At 48.2% G+C, this 20,826-nt stretch overlaps 1 protein-coding gene across 1 annotated transcript in view; it reads right to left on the reverse strand.

Annotated features, from left to right (window-relative positions):
- IQCH (IQ motif containing H) overlaps nt 1–20,826 on the reverse strand; it is a 136,490-nt gene that overhangs the window by 2,895 nt on the left and 112,769 nt on the right. Inside the window, exons 17-21 of the mRNA XM_060260239.1 lie at nt 13,149–13,316; nt 5,159–5,281; nt 3,190–3,251; nt 1,935–2,043; nt 4–114 (exon numbers count right to left, since the gene is read on the reverse strand). Of these exons, the coding sequence (XP_060116222.1) occupies nt 7–114; nt 1,935–2,043; nt 3,190–3,251; nt 5,159–5,281; nt 13,149–13,316 (570 nt within the window). The 3' untranslated portion in view covers nt 4–6. The remainder of the gene's footprint in view (nt 1–3; nt 115–1,934; nt 2,044–3,189; nt 3,252–5,158; nt 5,282–13,148; nt 13,317–20,826) is intronic.

Below are 20,826 nucleotides of genomic sequence, written 5' to 3' on the forward strand. Positions count from 1 at the left end.
AACTATCTATTTCGTGAGACCCTGTGCTTTGGAGGCCTCCTGTTCCTCTTCTTCAAACTGCAGCTTGTTTTGTTCCGCAACTCCCAAGATGGTTTCAATATCTTGGACTGCACCCTGCAACAGAGTCAAACAACAGAGGTTAAACCGCTTTCACACTGCCGGATGCCATCCCTTCTACTTTACCATACTGGATTGCAGCGGTATCAAGCACTTACAAACTAGGGAGTCGCCCTCGGAAGGGCAAACCGCCTCCGGATGTCTCTTGCCTTCAAAACTCTATAGCAGGGGTGGCCAAACTTGCTTAAGGTAAGAGCCACGTACAATACACATTAGATGTTTGAGGGACTCAAGACCTGAACAAATATTACACGTAAGTCTTTATTAAAACCCTTAATACTTTCTTTTCACAGAAAGATAAAATACATGGGGAAGGAGAGTGGCTCAGTGGTAGAGCATCTGCTTGGGAAGCAGAAGGTCCCAGGTTCAGTCCCCAGCATCTCCACTAAAAAAGGGCCCAGGCAAATAGGTGTGAAAAACCTCAGCTGGAGACCCTGGAGAGCCGCTGCCAGTCTGAGAAGACAAGACTGACTTTGATGGACCCAGGAGGGTCTGATTCAGTAGAAGGCAGCTTCATATCTTCATATATGTATGCACTATATAACATGACCGTTTTAGAAGGGGACTTTTTAAAGAACAAAAGCTGGTATTAACAGTACCCATAAGACCAGTACAGGGAATACTGGAGAGTCAGTCTGCACTGTTCCTCCTTGACTTCCAGGAGCCACAGTTTGGCCACCCTTGCTCTATAGGATCACTGTGAGTTGGCTGCACGTTGACAGTGATTTTCTACCACAATTGCCTAGGAGGGTTTGTAGGAGGGCTGTCCGTATTTCTCACCAAGAATCTTGCAGCCGAGTCCTCCACACTTAACGGGCAATACGCTGGTGTAGCTTTTGGATTTACAAGAGAACGACCCATTAACGGATATCAGGCGTACAGGGTTGCCAACCTCTAGGTTGCCTTGAGCCTTTTTTTTTTTAGCGTCGCGCTGGTTAAAATCTACTTGGAGACCTTTTTAGCCCCTTTTGGATTGGTGAAATTTCCGTGCAGTTTTGCTTATAATTGACACTGAACTTTTACGTCTCTAAGCAACAAGTTTATTATGGAGCACCCTATGCGAGAAGAATCATTGAAGCAGGACTGGTCAAGTCGACTTCCCATACACCGGGACTCCCCTTTACAAGAATTTTGATACTCGCTGTATATTGTTATTTCACAGTTATTGCTGCAATTATAGCATAGTTATTTGGTCACTATAACCTCTAGGTTGTTTTTTATATGGTCCAGTGGTGACCTCTCTCCGGCTAGCGGCTGGAGATCTCCTGGGATTACAACTGATTTCCAGGCAAAAAAGTCCACCTGGTGTAAATGGCCACTTGGGGAGGCGGACCTTTTTAGTCCCTCCCCCCTCAAACCCTGCCTCCCAAGGCTCTACCCCAAAACCTCCAGGTATTTCCCGACTGGGAGTTGGCAACCCTGCTTATTAACATATATGTTTTTAAATTTCTCCATGGTTTCCTTTTATAAATCAGTAACTCAGGGGAGGAGAACCTGAAGAATTTTTGCCTTTCCAATTAGTTGCCCCAAGAACAGACAAATTTAAGGTGCAAATCTAATATCTGTTGCAGCTGATGGTATCCCCGGAGTGAGGCCCTCCTTTCAAATATTCCACTAGCTTCCAGTTGAAGCAAATCTACGTTGTCACATCAAAAACTCTTAAATTTAACTAACAGATTCGCTGGGAGTCTCACCATATTGACCCTCACGGCTGCAAAACCTGGGATGGCTTAACGCTTGTTTACGATGCAGCATGAGGTGTTTTCTGTCCTCGAACAGAAAATTTAACTGGGATCGTTAGTTAATTAACACCTCACCTTAAAATTGGTCTCGGCATGCATATTAGGTGCTGATAATTCTTGATAGATGATGAAGAGATGGTGGGCAAAGGTCATCAGGACCCCCTGGAGATGTTCTCCAATTGTTCTGTTAATGATATCCAAACAAATGACTTTGCCAATGATTCCATTCGCCTGCCTAAAAACAATCGGGCCTCTCATTTGGGCCTGTCAGCCGGCAGAATTTAATGAGTATTTTCAATCTCATAAGGTGGCAATCTTCAGGGAGATATGAAAGATGAGCCTCCATTTTAACTTGTCAGGAGAAAGGATTTGTGTAATAAATAATTTTTATTAATCAAGCAGCAGAGAAGAGGCTTAGTAATTTCTGAGCAAAATTCCACTGCTTTTCAAAACTCGTTCTGGATATCCGGTATGTGATCTGCTGACCGCTGGTGCTATGAAACACCAATGTATTAATAATACGGGAGAATTCTGTTGGAAACCTGTCCTCCGTAAGTCCCACTGTTCCTAGCAAGAGCTGAACAATTTAAGCAAGGGGTGGGCGTGGCCTGCCGACTGTTTTGCGGTGACAGCAGAGACCCCCTTCACACACAAGTGAGTTGCTACTCTCTGATGAATGGGGCTTGGACTCTGGAAAACTTATACTCTGAAAACCTTGTTGCTCTCTAAGACGCTATTGGACTCAAATCTAGCTCACCTTATAGATGCTCTAAGCGTGGTTCCACTTGCTCACTTACAGGCCTCAGATTCAGCAGGAGCTCACAGGACTGCAGTTCCTGAACCTTTCTGAGGGTTCCCCCTCCTCCTCCCCACTTCCCTTGTCCACTGAATAGGAGGTGCAGCTGCATAACAATCCCTGGATTAGGAGAGCGGGCAGCAGCCACATCCCCAGCAGCCCTCACTAACCCTTGGAGAAGCCCATGCCACCCTTTCTCCACTTCTTATGTGATTTTGGGTGGCGGGTGGCTTGCTGGCCTTTTGACTGTGGGGGAGGGGCAAGGAGAGCCCCAGGTGAGCAAGGCCTGCTTGGGCTGGCTGGATCTCTAGCCAGCCCAAGGAGGCCTCACTCGCCCGGGGCTCTCCTTTCTTACATCGGGTGCTTTTGGCTGAGGAGAGGATATGCTAATGAGCTACACGAATGAGCTCTGCCACCTATATTTCTACAAAATGACCCCTGCTTAGTTAAGGCCATATATATCTGGCGAGGTGTCTACAAGCGCTTGGGAGTCTTTGACAGCATCAGTCCCACCATTCTCTCTTGCCAACTTACAGCATTCCAAATCTGTGCCTGTTCCGGTCTTCGAAAATTGTAAAAATTGTTCCTTGTTGTTCCTGCGGAGAGCGGAGGGGAAGGAATCAGCATCTGTGTCATCAATAGAAGGTTTTAAATTTGAGGATGCGGCTCCTACTTCAAAGAAATACACAGGGTGCAGCTCTGGGAATCTGGACCATGCGCTTCTCGTGTGGGGCTCAATACGATCTCAAAAGTGGCAGCCTTGTGGCCAGAGACACCCTTGTGGATCTTAGAGAACAGATTTGATGCATAGTTCACATTAAGGAAGACTGGATTTATATCCCGTCCCATACTCTGAATCCCAAGAGTCTCAGAGCGTCTCAGAATCTCCTTTCACTTCCTCCACCACAACCTGTGAGGCGGGTGGGGCAGAGAGAGCTCTCACAGAAACTGCCCGTCCAAGGACAACTCTTGTGAGAGCTCTGGCTGACCCAAGGCCATTCCAGCAGGTGCAAATGGAGGAGTGGGGAATCAAACCCGGTTCTCCCAGATAAGAGAGCTCTGGCTGACCCAAGGCCATTCCAGCAGGTGCAAATGGAGGAGTGGGGAATCAAACCCGGTTCTCCCAGATAAGAGAGCTCTGGCTGACCCAAGGCCATTCCAGCAGGTGCAAATGGAGGAGTGGGGAATCAAACCCGGTTCTCCCAGATAAGAAAGCTCTGGCTGACCCAAGGCCATTCCAGCAGGTGCAAATGGAGGAGTGGGGAATCAAACCCGGTTCTCCCAGATAAGAGAGCTATGGCTGACCCAAGGCCATTCTAGTAGTTTTAAGTGGAGGAGTGGGGAATCAAACCCGGTTCTCCCAGATAAGAGAGCTCTGGCTGACCCAAGGCCATTCCAGCAGCTGCAAGTGGAGGAGTGGGGAATCAAACCCGGTTCTCCCAGATAAGAGAGCTATGGCTGACCCAAGGCCATTCCAGCAGTTGTAAGTGGAGGAGTGGGGAATAAAACTCGGTTCTCCCAGATAAGAGAGCTCTGGCTGACCCAAGGCCATTTCAGCAGCTGCAAGCGGAGGAGTGGGGAATCAAACCCGGTTCTCCTAGATAAGAGAGCTCTGGCTGACCCAAGGCCATTCCAGCAGCTGCAAGTGAAGAAGTGGGGAATCAAACCCGGTTTTCCCAGATAAGAGAGCTATGGCTGACCCAAGGCCATTCCAGCAGTTTTAAGTGGAGGAGTGGGGAATCAAACCCAGTTCTCCCAGATAAGAGAGCTCTGGCTGACCCAAGGCCATTCCAGCAGCTGCAAGTGGAGGAGTGGGGAATCAAACCCGGTTCTCCCAGATAAGAGAGCTATGGCTGACCCAAGGCTGTTCCAGCAGCTGCAAGTGAGGAAGTGAGGAATCAAACTCGGTTCTCCCAGATAAGAGAGCTCTGGCTGACCCAAGGCCATTCCAGCAGCTGCAAGTGGAGGAGGGGGGAATCAAACCCGGTTCTCCCAGATAAGAGAGCTATGGCTGACCCAAGGCCATTCCAGCAGCTGCAAGTGGAGGAGTGGGGAATCCAACCCGGTTCTCCCAGATAAGAGAGCTATGGCTGACCCAAGGCCATCTCAGCAGCTGCAAGTGGAGGAGTGGGGAATCAAACCTGGTTCTCCCAGATAAGAGTCCACGCACTTAACCACTACACCAAACCGGCTCTCTCAAAGCCCAGCAAGAGCCCCAGGAAACCGGCTAACCTTCCCCAGCTGCCCTCCAACTGCCCCAGAATCAGCTGCAGATTTTGCCTCCATGGCCACATCGAGACCAAAGTGTTCTGGAAGCATCCAAGCCCTGCCAGCCGTACAGGACTGAAGCCTCCCAGTTAAGACTTTGGCCTTTGCTGGAACAACACCCTGTTTCTAGCCCAACCGCTTTGCTGCTATCTTGTCAGTCTGTGGAGCTCAGATGAACCGACTTCTGCACACTGTTCCGCTTCCCGGCTATCTCATCTAACTCGAAGCTTCTTACCTGGATGTCATATCCAATCCCATGAGCCTTGCACATCTGGAGAAAAACACTGTAGTAGATGAAGGAAAGGCTCGTGTGCCTCATCGAACTGCTCATGACAACGTAGCGACTGGCCACGGAAGCCTGGCACGAAAAGAAAAAGGGGAAACAGCTTCCTTTGAGGGAAAGCTGGCAGGTTTCTGGCTTGATGGAGAGAAGAGAACATTTAAGTTCAGCGCAGCTGACTCTTTGAGCGGTCGTTATAAGAACTGCCGTGATGTTTGACTTCCTCAAACAAGCAAATTTCAGCTTTGGCAACACAAACACAGTAGGAAAGCCCAGAAGAAGGGAACACAAGGGGGAACCCATCATACAGTACTTTAATGCTTTATAAGCACATTTCGCAAACGAGACTGCATTACCCTGACGGCTCTACAGTCACGTGAACTGGCCCTCACTGACACCGAGAGAACGAACAGAGGGGGCTTTACGCGACTGCTAAACGAAATAACTACCTGTGTGCTTAGAGCAGGGATCTTTCTCTGCAATTTCAAGACAAACGTGAAACTTTGTCGCGCGTAATCCAAAAGCTCTGGAACCGCAAACAACTTAACTCCTATCATTTTATTTAAATATTATTTTGCAACAAATCAAATTATTTGACGAGGGCCAGGGCCTTTTCGGTCATGGCCCCTACCCGGTGGAATGAGCTCCTGCTGGAGATCCGGGCCCTGCGGGACCTATCCAAGTTCCACAGGGCCTGTAAGATGGAGCTCTTCTACTTGATCCAGCGGGCGTCCTGTGAAGTCATCGCTCCCCCAGCATTCTACCATCAAGGTGCTCAAGCTGTGCTGAAAGCTTCCAGCCTACACGATGTTGTGTGGTCTGCTGCCAAATGTATGGATTACTGTTCTCAGATCTGATTTGATATATCTGTAGTTACGATGTTTAATTTTGATGTGATTCATTTTCAGGGGTTGTTTTGTAGAAAAATAGGTGGTGGAGCTCATTAGCATAATCTGTTAGCATATGCCACCACTTCCCAGCCAAAAGCAACCCGATGCAAGAAAGGAGAGCCCCGGGTGTGCGAGGCCTGCTTGGGCTGGCGAGAGATTCAACCACTCCAAACAGGCCTCCCTCGCCTGGGGCTCTCCCAGGCTACCCTCCCCAGTCAAAAGGCTAGCTAGCCACCTGCTGCCTAAAATCACATAAGAAGTGGAGAAAGGGTGGCATGGGCTTCTCCAGGGGTTAATGAGGGTTGCTGGGGATGTGGCAAAGCCCCTGGTGGCTGGCTGGCTGCCCGCTCTCCTAATCCAGGGATTGTTATGCAGCTGCACCTACTATTCAATGGACAAGGTAGGTGGGGAAGAAGAAGATATTGGATTTATATCCCTCCCTCCACTCCAAAGAGTCTCAGAGTGGCTCACAATCTCCTTTCCCTTCCTGCCCCACAACAGACACCCTGTGAGGTAGATGAAGATATTGGATTTATATCCCGCCCTCCACTCCGAAGAGTCTCAGAGCGGCTCACAATCTCCTTTACCTTCCTCCCCCACAACAGACACCCTGTGAGGTGGGTGGGGCTGGAGAGGGCTCTCACAGCAGCTGCCCTTTCAAGGACAATCCCTGCCAGAGCTATGGCGGACCCAAGGCCATTCCAGCAGGTGCAAGTGGAGGAGTGGGGAATCAAACCCGGTTCTCCCAGATAAGAGTCTGCACACTTAACCACTACACCAAAGTGGCTCTCTATTAGAGCTCTGGCTGACCCAAGGCCATTCCAGCAGGGGCAAGTGGAGGAGTGGGGAATCAAACCCGGTTCTCCCAGATAAGAGTCCGCACACTTAACCACTACACCAAACTGGCTCTCCGAGAGGAGGGGGAACCCTCAGAAAGGTTCAGGAGCTGTGCTCCTGTGAGCTCCTGCTGAATCTGAGGCCTGTTCATTTTAATGTTGTTTTAATGCTGTAAGCTGCCCTGAGCCCGCTTGTGGGATAGGACGGGGTATAAACTAAAAATTAAATTTAAAAAAAAAAATTCTTTTGAGGTCTTTTTGAAAATTTGAGAGGCTCTCCACAAAGTTTAACTGCCTTTATAGTCCATCCTTCTTCCGAGAAACTAACGGTTGCTTTCATGGGGAACTGCCCTATTCCCCACTCACTTATAACCTCTGTGATGTAGATCAGAGCACGAAACAGTGAATGGTCCAGTGTTACCCAATGAACCTCATGGCAGAGTGGAGCTTTTAACCCAACACTCCCCCTGTCCCAATTGTTCTGAAATTGCAACATCGTGTGAACATCCTTTTATAGTTTGCGTTTTCACTTAAGGCCTCCCCAGACGCAAGGTCTGGCGCCCTGAAAAGTAATTCCCCCAGAATGGAGAAGGATTACATTAGAATTGGCTATTCATTTAATTTTTTTTCCAGAAATACCTCAATAAGCATGATGTTAGAACCTAGGAACTCTTGAAATAATTGTTTCCTTAGCAGTGTGAGCCCTGGCAGAAATCTAAAGCAAAACACTCCAATCGATACAGAGTTTTAGCCCAAGATGTGTTTTCTCACCTTTTATTTCTCAGCAAAGGACTATTGATTGTGCCGCTTCAATAAAGAGGTAAATAATAACGTGTAAGCGAAACGGTGCTCTGCTTCTTGCAGAAATTGGCGGTGGAAGGGCCAACCGTTTCTCAAACTGCTGGGCTTGGTATCTGCCAAACCACTTCAAGGACAACCCCCCCCCCCCCCCCGCAAACAGTCTCCATTTATTTCAGTGGGATCCATGTGAGATCCTATGTCTATAAATACACACAGGGCAAAACAGGAGAATCCTCAAATCTGGTTGAGGACTTTGTTTTCCTATTCGTCTTTCTTCTGATAGATATATTGTGTGAAGCAGGGGTCTTTTTTTTTGTAGAAAAATAGGTGGTGGAGCTCATCAGCATAACTCATTAGCATATGCTGCCCCCCTCACCAGCCAAAAGCAACCCAACGCAAGAAAGGAGAGCCCCGGGTGAGCGAGGCCTGTTTGAGCTGGCTAGCAGGCCTCGCTCACCTGGGGCTCTCCTAAGCACACACACACCCCAGTCAAAAGGCCAGCAAGCCACCCGCTGCTCAAAATCAAATAAGAAGTGGAGAAAAGGTAGCATGGACTTCTCCAGGGGTTAATGAGGGCTGCTGGGGCGTAGCAAAGCCCCTGGGGGCTGGCTGGCTGCCCGCTCTCCTAATCCAGGGATTGTTATGCAGCTGCACCTCCTATTCAACGGACAAGGTAGAATCATAGAATCACAGAGTTGGAAGGGACCTTCAGGGTCATCTAGTCCAACCCTGCACAATGCAGGAAACTCACAAACACCTCCCCCTAAATGCACAGGATCTTCATTGCTGTCAGCCATCTAGACTCTGTTTAAAAACCTGATTTAATTTCAACCCATTGGTTCTGGTCCTGCCTTCCGGGGCCACAGAAAACAATTCCACATCATCTTCTATATGACAGCCCTTCAAGTACTTGAAGATGGTGATCATATCACCTCTCAGCCACCTCCTCTCCATGCTAAACATCCCCAGCTCCTTCAACCTTTCCTCATAGGTCTCTAGAACCCTCACCATCTTCATCGCCCTCCTCTGGACCCGTTCCAGCTTGTCTATATCCTTCTTAAAATGTGGTGCCCAAAACTGAACACAATACTCCAGGTGAGGTCTTACCAGAGCAGAGTAAAGCGATGCCATCACATCACATGATCTGGACACTAGACTTCTGTTGATACAGCCCAAAATTGCATTTGCCTTTTTTAGCCACCGCATCACACTGTTGACTCACGTTCAGGGTATGATCCTCTAAGACCCCTAGATCCTTTTCGCACATACTACTGCTAAGGTAGGTGGGAGGAGGAGAGGGGGCCCATCAAAAAGGTTCAGGAGCTGTGCTCCTGTGAGTTCCTGCTGAATCTGAGGCCTGGTGTGAAGTAACTGAGTTATTTTGGAGTGTTCTCAAATCCAGGCATTCAGAGGGGCTGTAGAAGTCTTCCAGTCTGGCCCTCAGAGCCAAGACAAGAAAACAGACAAGGCAGATGAGACGACCCCCTTCCCAGCCTGTCACTCGAGGGCTAGCTGTCGCATGCCGTGGCTCCAGTCCCACTGCTACTAAGCGTGCAGATCTGCGAGCGCATGTGCAGTATCGTATGGAAACAAAGTATGCGGGAGATGAAGGTTGGCAGGCAGCGTTATCAGCAGAGTCCCCGGTTTGGCCAGGGTCCTAATCTCTGGTTTGCTCAGCATCAGGGAGAAATCCAGCCGAGGTTTAGCAGAGAGTGTCTACCCACTGGGAAGTCAGGTATCCCGAGATTCCAACCGTCTATTTGCGGCAACCAATAAAATAAATGAATGCTTGATAAAATAATCCAAGTAGCAGTTTAACAAGCGTAAATTTGAGTGCTGCGGCAATAAACGCAGAGCTATTGTTTAAGTGCGGGCATCAGTCTGATGGGGTGCTTATTTCAGCTACCAAAGGAGGCAAACACATGCATAATGAACTGCCGGATGAATTATTAATGTCTTGCTTATTTAGCCTCATCTGTCTCAAAGATAATGTATCCTAAGTATAATGAGTGATTGGTTTTGTACATAATTACAGTAGCAGCAGTATCCGGGAAATTTACTCTTGCAGAGGAGATTTCTAAAAATAAAAACCATCACTCGCACTCGGTCACCGCTCCATTTTATCAAAATCAAAGTGAGCGGCCTAATGTACGTGTAATAAATTCGCCGGGACGGAAGCATTATTAACATCATAATTTCACATAAAGTGTTTTTACTTAATCATTCATTACAGATCATGCGCTGTAAAAAGATTTGTCTCCTGTTTATTTCTTTGGACTTAAAAAAAAAAAGTATCTTCGATTCGAGGGTGCGTTTTCCTTTGGCGTCTACTGCCGGGCAAGCCAGAGTCAAAGGAATAAAAATGTGCAGGTGGGGAAATCACAGGCCGGGAATGACAAATTTGCGTTAACCCTGACAGAATTTTAATTTAAAAAGTTGCTACTTGATTACTTTTCATTTCTTAAACACGTACTACTGGGACTAATCACATCTAATTTACTCCTCTCCAACTCAAAGGGGTGGCTTGACTAGAACAATAGATCAGGAGCTCATTAGCTTCTGAATCACAAAATTCTGACACCTTTTTTTGGAAGTGATGGGCAGAAAAGAGCTTCCAGACCATCTGATCTTGCATTCAAATGGTAGCTCCTTTGCAGACCGGGCTTTGGAGACAGGGTTGCCAACGGTTAAGAACATAAGAACATCAGAGAAGCCATATTGGATCAGGCCAATGGCCCATCCAACACTCTGTGTCACATACTGGCCAAATTTATTTATTTATATACACACACACACACACACACACACACTGTGGCTAATAGCCACTGATGGACCTCTGCTCCATATTTTTATCTAACCCCCTCTTGAAGGTGGCCATGCTTGTGGCCGCCACCACCTCCTGTGGCAGTGAATTCCACATGTTAATCACCCTTTGGGTGAAGAAGGACTTCCTTTTATCTGTTTTAACCTGTCTGCTCAGCAATTTCATCGAATGCCCACGAGTTCTTGTATTGTGAGAAAGGGAGAAAAGTACCTCTTTCTCTACTTTCTCCATCCCATGCATTATCTTATAAACCTCTGTCATGTCACCCCGCAGTCGACGTTTCTCCAAGCTAAAGAGTCCCAAGCGTTTCAACCTTTCTAACTCACTGAAAATGTCAAGACAGTGTGCGTTTGCAATAAAAAAGGCCAACGCCATGCTGGGAATTATTAGGAAGGGAATTGAAAACAAATCAGCCAGTATCATAATGCCCCTGTATAAATCGATGGTGCGGTCTCATTTGGAGTACTGTGTGCAGTTCTGGTCGCCGCACCTCAAAAAGGATATTATAGCATTGGAGAAAGTCCAGAAAAGGGCAACTAGAATGATTAAAGGGCTGGAGCACTTTCCTTATGAAGAAAGGTTGAAACGCTTGGGACTCTTTAGCTTGGAAAAACGTCGACTGTGGGGTGACATGATAGAGGTTTACAAGATAATGCATGGAATGGAGAAAGTAGAGAAAGAAGTACTTTTCTCCCTTTCTCACAATACAAGAACTCGTGGGCATTCGATGAAATTGCTGAGCAGACAGGTTAAAACGGATAAAAGGAAGTACTTCTTCACCCAAAGGGTGATTAACATGTGGAATTCACTGCCACAGGAGGTGGTGGCGGCCACAAGTATAGCCACCTTCAAGAGGGGTTTAGATAAAAATATGGAGCACAGGTCCATCAGTGGCTATTAGCCACAGTGTGTGTGTATATATATAAAATTTTTTTGCCACTGTGTGACACAGAGTGTTGGACTGGATGGGCCGTTGGCCTGATCCAACATGGCTTCTCTTATGTTCGTTCTTAAGAGGTCTCCAAATGTATTTTTCCACGGTAGGCAAGCTCTACCGCTTCTGCCTTCGGAGTGAAACACCAGCAAAAGTCAGGGTATCCACTGCACCAGAAGTTGATAGAGATGCATCCACAACTGTCACTCCAAAGCTCCCAAACACTGGACATTAGACAAAGTCAACAAGCTCAAACCATGTTAAAGTGGCCACGGGAACTGAATCTGAAGATAAGGCAGCTAAAGACCAAACCTGATTTCAAGGAGGCGCAACAATGGGTGCTCCGCTAATGCAGAATACATCTGTATTTGAAAATGTTCTAGTCTCAGAAATTCTTGTACTATGGGACTGTGTTACTGCAGGCTTGCAATGAATAAACCATCTAAAATAATGAGTTGGGCTTCAAAATTAATCAGATCTTGAAGCACCCCAGGCCTAGCCTAAGGCTTTTGGGTTGCCATGGGAGGAAATGCAAATGACGCCTCCTTCTCCCACGCCTTGGCATAAGGCACAACCCACCCGGATGCCCGTCTGCAGAAACCCCACGGAACTGAACTGCAGTGCGGAACGGCATCAGTTATGGTAAGGTTTGGCTAATATGCAGATTTATTTAAATGTAACTGATTAACAAGTCAAAGTAGATATTTAACCTGAAAAGGCATTACTGTTCTGCGTCGGCTCAGTTTTTAAGATCAACAGAACAGTGGGGGGCGACCTGGGTTGCCAACTTTGGATTGAAGAAGATATTGGATTTATATCCCGCCCTCCACTCCGAAGAGTCTCAGAGCGGCTCACAATCTCCTTTACCTTCCTCCCCCACAACAGACACCCTGTGAGGTAGATGAAGCTATTGGATTTATACCCCACCCTCCACTCCAAAGAGTCTCAGAGCGGCTCACAATCTCCTTTACCTTCCTCCCCCACAACAGACACCCTGTGAGGTAGAAGAAGATATTGGATTTATATCCCGCCCTCCACTCCGAAGAGTCTCAGAGCGGCTCGCAATCTCCTTTATCTTCCTCCCCTACAGCAGACACTTTGTGAGGTAGATGAAGATATTGGATTTATATCCCGCCCTCCACTCCGAAGAGTCTCAGAGCGGCTCACAATCCCCTTTACCTTCCTTCCCCACAACAGACACCCTGTGAAGTGGGTGGGGCTGGAGAGGGCTCTCACAGCAGCTGCCCTTTCAAGGACAACCTCTGCCAGAGCTATGGCTGACCCAAGGCCATTCCAGCAGCTGCAAGTGGAGGAGTGGGGAATCAAACCCAGTTCTCCCAGATAAGAGTCCACACACTTAACCACTACACCAAACTAGCTCTCCATTGGGAAATAACTGGAGATTTGGGGAGTAGAGCGTGGGGAGGGCAAGTTTTGGAGAGGGGAAGGGCCTCAGCAGAGTACAACGCCACAGAGTTCATCCTCCAAAGCGGCCATTTTCTCCAGGGGAGCTGATCTGATGGCAATAGCGGGAAATCTCCAGGTCCCACCTGAATGTTGGCAACCCATTGCACTACCGACTCTCAAACCCTTGTTTGCCTGTCAGTTGGGTCTTAGGCTGAAGTAACTGACTTCAAACTCCTCAGAGGGAGTTGCTTACAGTTTGGGGCTCTTCCTTCTGGACTTGCCAGAACTTGACTTTCCTGGGAGCCAGTTGTATCTCGAAGCGACTTGACCGGCTGTCCAGCTTCCCGTTGGTTACATAGAGCAAGACCTGCGTCGAAGCCAGGTGGTCGCTGTAGCGGAGATCCAGGTCTATAGCCCACACCTGACGAGCAAAGATGCAAGGCGGACACATAAGAGACGTTTTCACAGAAGCTCTCATAAAGAAGAAAAAGTAGACACTGGATTTATATCCTGCCCTCCACTCTGAATCTCAGAGCGGCTCACAATCTCCTTTCCCTTCTTCCCCCACAACACCCTGTGAGGTGGGTGGGGCTGAGAGAGCTCTCCCAGATGCGGCCCTTTCAAGGACAACCTCTGCCAGAGCTATGGCTGACCCAAGGCCATTCCAACAGCTGCAAGTGAAGGAGTCGGGAATCAAACCTGGTTCTCCCAGATAAGAGAGCTATGGCTGACCCAAGGCCATTCCAGCAGCTGCAAGTGGAGGAGTGGGGAATCAAACCCGGTTCTCCCAAACAAGAGTCCGCACACTTAACCACTATGCCAAACTGGCTCTCACCCCCATAAAACTACGGTTTCAGAGGACAGCTAAGTTTATCTGCAGTGGAAGAGCTAGATTTGAGTCAAGAAGCATCTCAGGGACCAGCAAGATTTTCAGCATAGAAGATCTTGGGATCTAAAACTCTAAGGTGCTACTGGTCTCAAACCTAGCTACAAAACTACAGGCATGTCTCCTCTGGTGTAACTGCAGCACCATCTCTTCTTTGAGCTGAGAGGCAAGGCATCACTTCTTGAACCCAGATGGGCATATTTTGTATTTGCGAGGCCACTGTAAAGAAGTAATCGATAGATGCCACAGGGCTCAGTACTGGGTCCCATGCTCTTTAACTTGTTCAGTAATGATCTGGAGTTGGGAGTAAGCAGTGAAGTGGCCAAGTTTGCAGATGACACTAAGTTGTTCAGGGTGGTGAAAACCAGAGAGGATTGTGAGGCACTCCAAAGGGACCTGTTGAGGCTGGGTGAGTGGGCATCAACGTGGCAGATGAGGTTCAATGTGTCCAAGTGCAAAGTAAAGCACGTTGGGGCCAAGAATCCCAGCTACAAATACAAATTGATGGGTTGGGAACTGGCAGAGACTGACCAAGAGAGAGATCTTGGGGTCGTGGTAGATAACTCACTGAAAATGTCAAGACAGCGTGTGATTGCAATAAAAAAGGCCAACGCCATGCTGGGAATTATTAGGAAGGGAATTGAAAACAAATCAGCCAGTATCATAATGCCCCTGTATAAATCGATGGTGCGGTCTCATTTGTAATACTGTGTGCAATTCTGCTCACCACACCTCAAAGATATTATAGCACTGGAAAAAGCCCAGAAAAGGGCAACTAGAATGATTAAATGTTTGGAACACTTCCTATGAAGAAAGGTTAAAACGCTTGGGGCTCTTTAGCTTGGAGAAACGTGAACTGCGGGGTGACATGATAGAGGTTTACAAGATTATGCATGGGATGGAGAAAGTGGAGAAAGAAGTACTTCTCTCCCTTTCTCACAATACAAGAACTCGTGGACATTCAATGAAATTGCTGAGCAGTCAGGTTAAAACGGATAAAAGAAAGTACTTCTTCACCCAAAGGATGATTAACATGTGGAATTCACTCCCACAGGAGGTGGCAGCGGCTACAAGCATAGCCAGCTTAAGAGGGGATTGGATAAAAATATGGAGCAGAGGTCTATCAGTGGCTATTAGCCACAGTGTGTGTGTATGTGTATATATATATTGGCCACTGTGTGAGACAGAGTTTTGGACTGGATGGGCCATTGGCCTGATCCAACATGGCTTCTCTTATGTCCTTATGTGACACGGAGTGTTGGACTGGATGGGCCATTGGCCTGATCCAACATGGCTTCTCTTATGTCCTTATGTGACACAGAGTGTTGGACTGGATGGGTTATTGGCCTGATCCAATAGGGCTTCTCTTATGTTCTTATGTGACACAGAGTGTTGGACTGGATGGGTCACTGGCCTGAGCCAACATGGCTTCTCTTATGTTCTTATGAGACACAGAGTGTTGGACTGGGGGGGCCACTGGCCTGATCCAACAGGGCTTCTCTTATGTTCTTATGTGACACGGAGTGTTGGACTAGAGGGTCCATTGGCCTGATCCAACAGGGCTTCTCTTATGTTCTTATGTGGCACAGAGTGTTGGACTGGATGAGCCACTGGCCTGATCCAACAGGGCTTCTCTTATGTTCTTATGTGACACAGAGTGTTGGACTGGAGGGGCCACTGGCCTGATCCAACATGGCTTCTCTTATGTGACACAGAGTGTTGGACTGGATGGGTCACTGGCCTGAGCCAACATGGCTTCTCTTATGTTCTTATGTGACACAGAGTGTTGGACTGGATGGGCCACTGGCCTGATCCAACATGGCTTCTCTTATGTCCTTATGAGACACAGAGTGTTGGACTGGATGGGCCATTGGCCTGATCCAACATGGCATCTCTTATGTGACACAGAGTGTTGGACTGGATGGGCCTTTGGCCTGGTCCAACATGGCTTCTCTTATGTTCTTATGAGACACAGAGTGTTGGACTGGATGGGCTATTGGCCTGATCCAACATGGCTTCTCTTATGTTCTTATGAGACACAGAGTGTTGGACTGGAGGGGCTATTGGCCTGATCCAACATGGCTTCTCTTATGTTCTTATGAGACACAGAGTGTTGGACTGGAGGGGCTATTGGCCTGATCCAACATGGCTTCTCTTATGTTCTTATGAGACACAGAGTGTTGGACTGGATGGGCTATTGGCCTGATCCAACATGGCTTCTGTTATGTTCTTATGCTTCAGGTGGGCAGCCGTGTTGGTCTGAAGCCACAGAACAAAGTTTGAGTCTAGGGGCACCTTTAGGACCAGCAAAATGTAGTTCTGGGCATTGTGGATGCACACCGATGCTGACGGGTGGGGAAAGGAAGAGCTGTGAACATGGAAGGAGGAGTATGCCAAGCTTCAGCTCCTAGGCGGATGTGCCCGTTGAGAAGAACGGCAGAAATCCACCTTGGGGACCCTATTTGGGTGTGGCACAGAAATGCTTTGGAGAAATAAAATAAATATTATGGGAGCTGAAACCGCAACAGTGCATGGCTGCTACAGAAGGTGGCAAGCAATCTGGGGCTCTCACCCCTCCCTTCTCCTGCCCTTTAGAGGCTTCGGGGGAGCTTCAGTTTCAATTCAAATTATTTGCCATCTTGGAACTAATTTATATTGAACTGCATTGCTGTTAGCCGCCCTGAGCCTGCTTTGGCGGGGGAGGGCGGGATATAAATAAAATTTTACATTACATTTTACATTACATTTTAACACTGATTTAATTCAAATTACTTCAAATTATTGTGTTTCATTCTGATGTAAGCCACCCTGAGCCCTGCTTGAAGGGAAGGGTGGTCTAAAAGTCCTCTATCTATCTATCTATCTATCTATCTATCTATCTATCTATCTATCTATCTATCTATCTATCTATCTATCTCTCTCTCTCTCTCTCTCCATCCATCTATCTCTCTATCCATCCATCTCTCTATCCATCCATCTCTCTATCCATCCATCCATCTCTCTATCTGTCTATCTGTCCGTCCGTCTGTCTGTCTATCTATCCATCCATCCATCTATCCATCCATCCATCTCTCTATCTCTCTATCTGTCCATCTGTCCGTCTATCTGTCTGTCCGTCTATCTGTCTGTCCGTCTATCTATCTGTCTGTCTGTCTATCTGTCTGTCCGTCTATCTCTCTCTATCTCTCTATCTCTCTCTCTCTCTATCTCTCTCTCTCTCTATCTATCTATCTATCTATCTATCTATCTATCTATCTATCTATCTATCTATCCATCCATCCATCCATCCATCTCTCTATTTGTCTGTCTGTCTATCTATCTGTCTATCTAGTCTGTCTATCATCCGTCTCGCCATCCATCTTAGTGTTGTAGACTCTTTCTCATAAGCATGAACAGAGACATGCTATTGCAGTAATGGACTCTCTGTCCTGGTAACGAGACTGTGAAAAGTAGCTCTCGGGTCCCTATGCCAGCAAGACCCAATAGTGTTCAAGGAGGTCTTCCCCTAACTTTCTCCAGGGACAGCTCTCTCTCTGTTGTACTATCCAATACAATTGTGTAACTGAAACACCTTTGCATAACATTATTTACAAACGTTTACTCGGATCGCAAGTTATCCTTTTGCCTCACAAGTTCGCCTCTGAGCATGACCAACACATCACCTGTCTGGAATATATAACAGGCTAATAATTGGCTGCGGTCCACCTGCTGTGGTGTCTTCATGAGGAAGCCGCAGAATGTTAAGCAGCCCTGAAAGAGACCTGAAAGATCGATCTGACGGGGAAAGAAGCCTCATACAGGCCCCAAGGACAGACGTAGCAGTGGGCTTTAGACAAATGAGAATGACCAGGCAAGGCAGTTTCGGTACTAAGAGCCTATGGACAGGAAGAGAAGAAGAAATTGCATTTATATCCCACCCTCCATTCCGAATCTCAAAGCGGCTCACAATCTCCTTTATCTTCCTCCCGCACAACAAACACCCTGTGAGGTGGGTGGGGCTGAGAGAGCTCTCACAGCAGCTGCCCTTTCAAGGACATCTCTGCAAGAGCTATGGCTGACCCAAGGCCATTCCAGTAGCTGCAGGTGGAGGAGTGGGGAATCAAACCCGGTTCTCCCAGATAAGAGTCCGCGCACTTCACCACTACACCCAACACTTAAGCACTACTGGGGCATTCACAGCTGACTAGAAGGATGGTAAGAGGGGCTGAGAGAGCTCTCCCAGAAGCTGCCCTTTCCAGGACAACCTCTGCCAGACCTATGGCTGACCCAAGGCCATTCTAGAAGCTGCAGGCGGAGGAGTGGGGAATCAAACCCGGTTCTCCCAGATAAGAGAACTATGGCTGACCCAAGGCCATTCCAGCAGCTGCAAGTGGAGGAGGGGGGAATCAAACCCGGTTCTCCCAGATAACAGAGCGATGGCTGACCCAAGGCCATTCCAGCAGCTGCAAGTGGAGGAGGGGGGAATCAAACCCGGTTCTCCCAGATAAGAGAGCTCTGGCTGACCCAAGGCCATTCCAGCAGCTGCAAGTGGAGGAGTGGGAAATCAAACCCAGTTCCCCCAGAAAAGAGTCCGCGCACTTAACCACTACACCAAACTGACCATCTCCATCTTGGGCTGCAGGTTTCCAGATCTGATATCTTGTACATTCCGATCATGACCTTCAACGTTCTGTGCCACAAATTAGATTAATTCAGCCAGGCTTGCAAGGGCAGTGTGTGGATACCTGGGTGTAAAAGAGCGCCACGGAAGTTCTGCAAAGGGAGCTGACGTAAGGCCATCCCGATATGCCCGTCTTCCCCCATCTTCCTCTATTCTCTGGGGCGTGGCTGTGCCCCCGACATTCTCCCCGGTAGCCCCGTCTCCACCCCAGTCTGATCTGTGAGCATCAGTCCTTCGAAACGAATCTCTGCACACAGCAACTTGAATAAGCTACTGGATGGTAAATGGCATCATTATAAGGCTATTAAGAGGTCAGGCAGTCAAGGCCTCTTGCTAAACTGGAGCTAATTTCTGAATCATATTCACAAAATAATGCCCTTTTTATAACAGCGAATAAATCACGTCGGTAACAGTTGTTAATAACGAACTGCCAAGTATCTGTGGTGCTGTTAAATATCCTATTTGTCAACTCAAATATTTTCCCACTGCATGGAGGGAAATGCAAATCAGCTGGGTTTGGCACAATGCAACAGGAACGGTTGGCAATTACCACGCTTTCTCCCCCCCCCCCCCACTTCCCCGCCGCCCCCAAATTTGCTCGGCGGAGTGGCAAAAACACAGCCCTGGTTCCAGCTTGGGATGCCGGTGGGGCTTCAATCTGCTTCCCAGGTCTCCTTATTTACTTGACCAGACAATGGCCTTCAAGACAAGGCATCCATCAGTGCCTCTTTTCCTACAGAGATAAGTGGCCAAGGAGGAAAGGGACATCTCTGTGTGGCTCTGGCACCCTACGAACAAATCCCTTTCTAGAATACTCCTCTCCCCTGGCTGCTGCCGGAGCTCCTTTTTCTAGTGCCACAGAGAACCAGGGTTGCAGAGGGTGAAGCACCAGGTGCATCCACACACGTTGATCATGCGCTTTGCAGTGCAGTTTCACAACGAAGAGAGGAAGGGATTGGATTTATACCCTGCCCTTCACTCAGAGTCTCCGAGTGTCTTACAATCTCCTTTCCCTTCCTCTCCCCACAACAGACACCCTGTGAGGCAAGTGGGGCTGAGAGAGCTCTTCATGAACTGTTCGAGAGCCAGTTTGGTGTAGTGCTTAAGTGCGCGGACTCTCATCTGGGAGAACTGGGTTTGATTCCCCACTCCTCCACTTGCAGCTGCTGGAATGGCCTTGGGTCAGCCAGAGCTCTCTTATCTGGGAGAACCGGGTTTGATTCCCCCCTCCTCCACTTGCAGCTGCTGGAATGCCCTTGGGTCAGCCAGAGCTCTCTTATCTGGGAGAACCGGGTTTGATTCCCCACTCCTCCACTTGCACCTGCTGGAATGGCCTTGGGTCAGCCAGAGCTCTTTTATCTGGGAGAACCAGGTTTGATTCCCCACTCCTCCACTTGCACCTGCTGGAATGGCCTTGGGTCAGCCAGAGCTCTCTTATCTGGGAGAACCGGGTTTGATTCCCCACTTCTCCACTTGCAACTGCTTTAATGGCCTTGGGTCAGCCAGAGCTCTCTCATCTGGGAGAACCGGGTTTGATTCCCCACTCCTCCACTTGCAGCTGCTGGAATGGCCTTGGGTCAGCCAGAGCTCTCTTATCTGGGAGAACCGGGTTTGATTCCCCCCTCCTCCATTTGCATCTGCTGGAATGGCCTTGGGTCAGCCAGAGCTCTCTTATCTGGGAGAACCGGGTTTGATTCCCCACTCCTCCACTTGCAGCTGCTGGAATGGCCTTGGGTCAGCCAGAGCTCTCTTATCTGGGAGAACCGGGTTTGATTCCCCACTCCTCCACTTGCACCACCCAAGAAGTGCATACACTTCTTCAGATACATCGAAACAGACTTTGCCAACCATTGCATATGGTTATGCTTATGCCCAGAGTTAAACTTCATTGGTCGTAAAGGTGCCCCTGGACTAAAAACAATGGTGTTCTCTCTAGGCTGAGTTGGTGTGAGCTAGCTCACAGGGAGTTTTTTAGCTTCCAGCTCACACCTTTTCGTCTCACCTCAGGAGAAATGGCCCCAGAGCAAACTAATTGATGCCGGAGCTCACAACTTGAATACCAGGAGCTCACGAGGTAGAATTTTTGCTCACAAGACTCTGCAGCTTAGAGAGAGTTTTGTCCCTCACCCACTCTTGACTCATTGTCAAAGGAAACGAGTGAGAAGCAGAGGGGTCGCATTGGTTAGGGGGTTTGGGCAGAAGACCCGCAGGGGCATCCTGAGCCTCTAACGACCAACTTGGGCTTTCCAGGTTTAGAATATTTGAGGGGATTTAAACCTTGAAGACCTAGACGGTCCAGCCGGCTGAAGCACCTCTGTCCGTCTCTTCCCTTGAAAACCTCGCAAAGGGCCACGCAGGAAGCTGCCTTCTACTGAATCAGACCCC

Source organism: Heteronotia binoei, chromosome 19 (assembly GCF_032191835.1).
Source record: "Heteronotia binoei isolate CCM8104 ecotype False Entrance Well chromosome 19, APGP_CSIRO_Hbin_v1, whole genome shotgun sequence".
NCBI classification, from domain to species: Eukaryota; Metazoa; Chordata; class Lepidosauria; order Squamata; family Gekkonidae; genus Heteronotia; species Heteronotia binoei.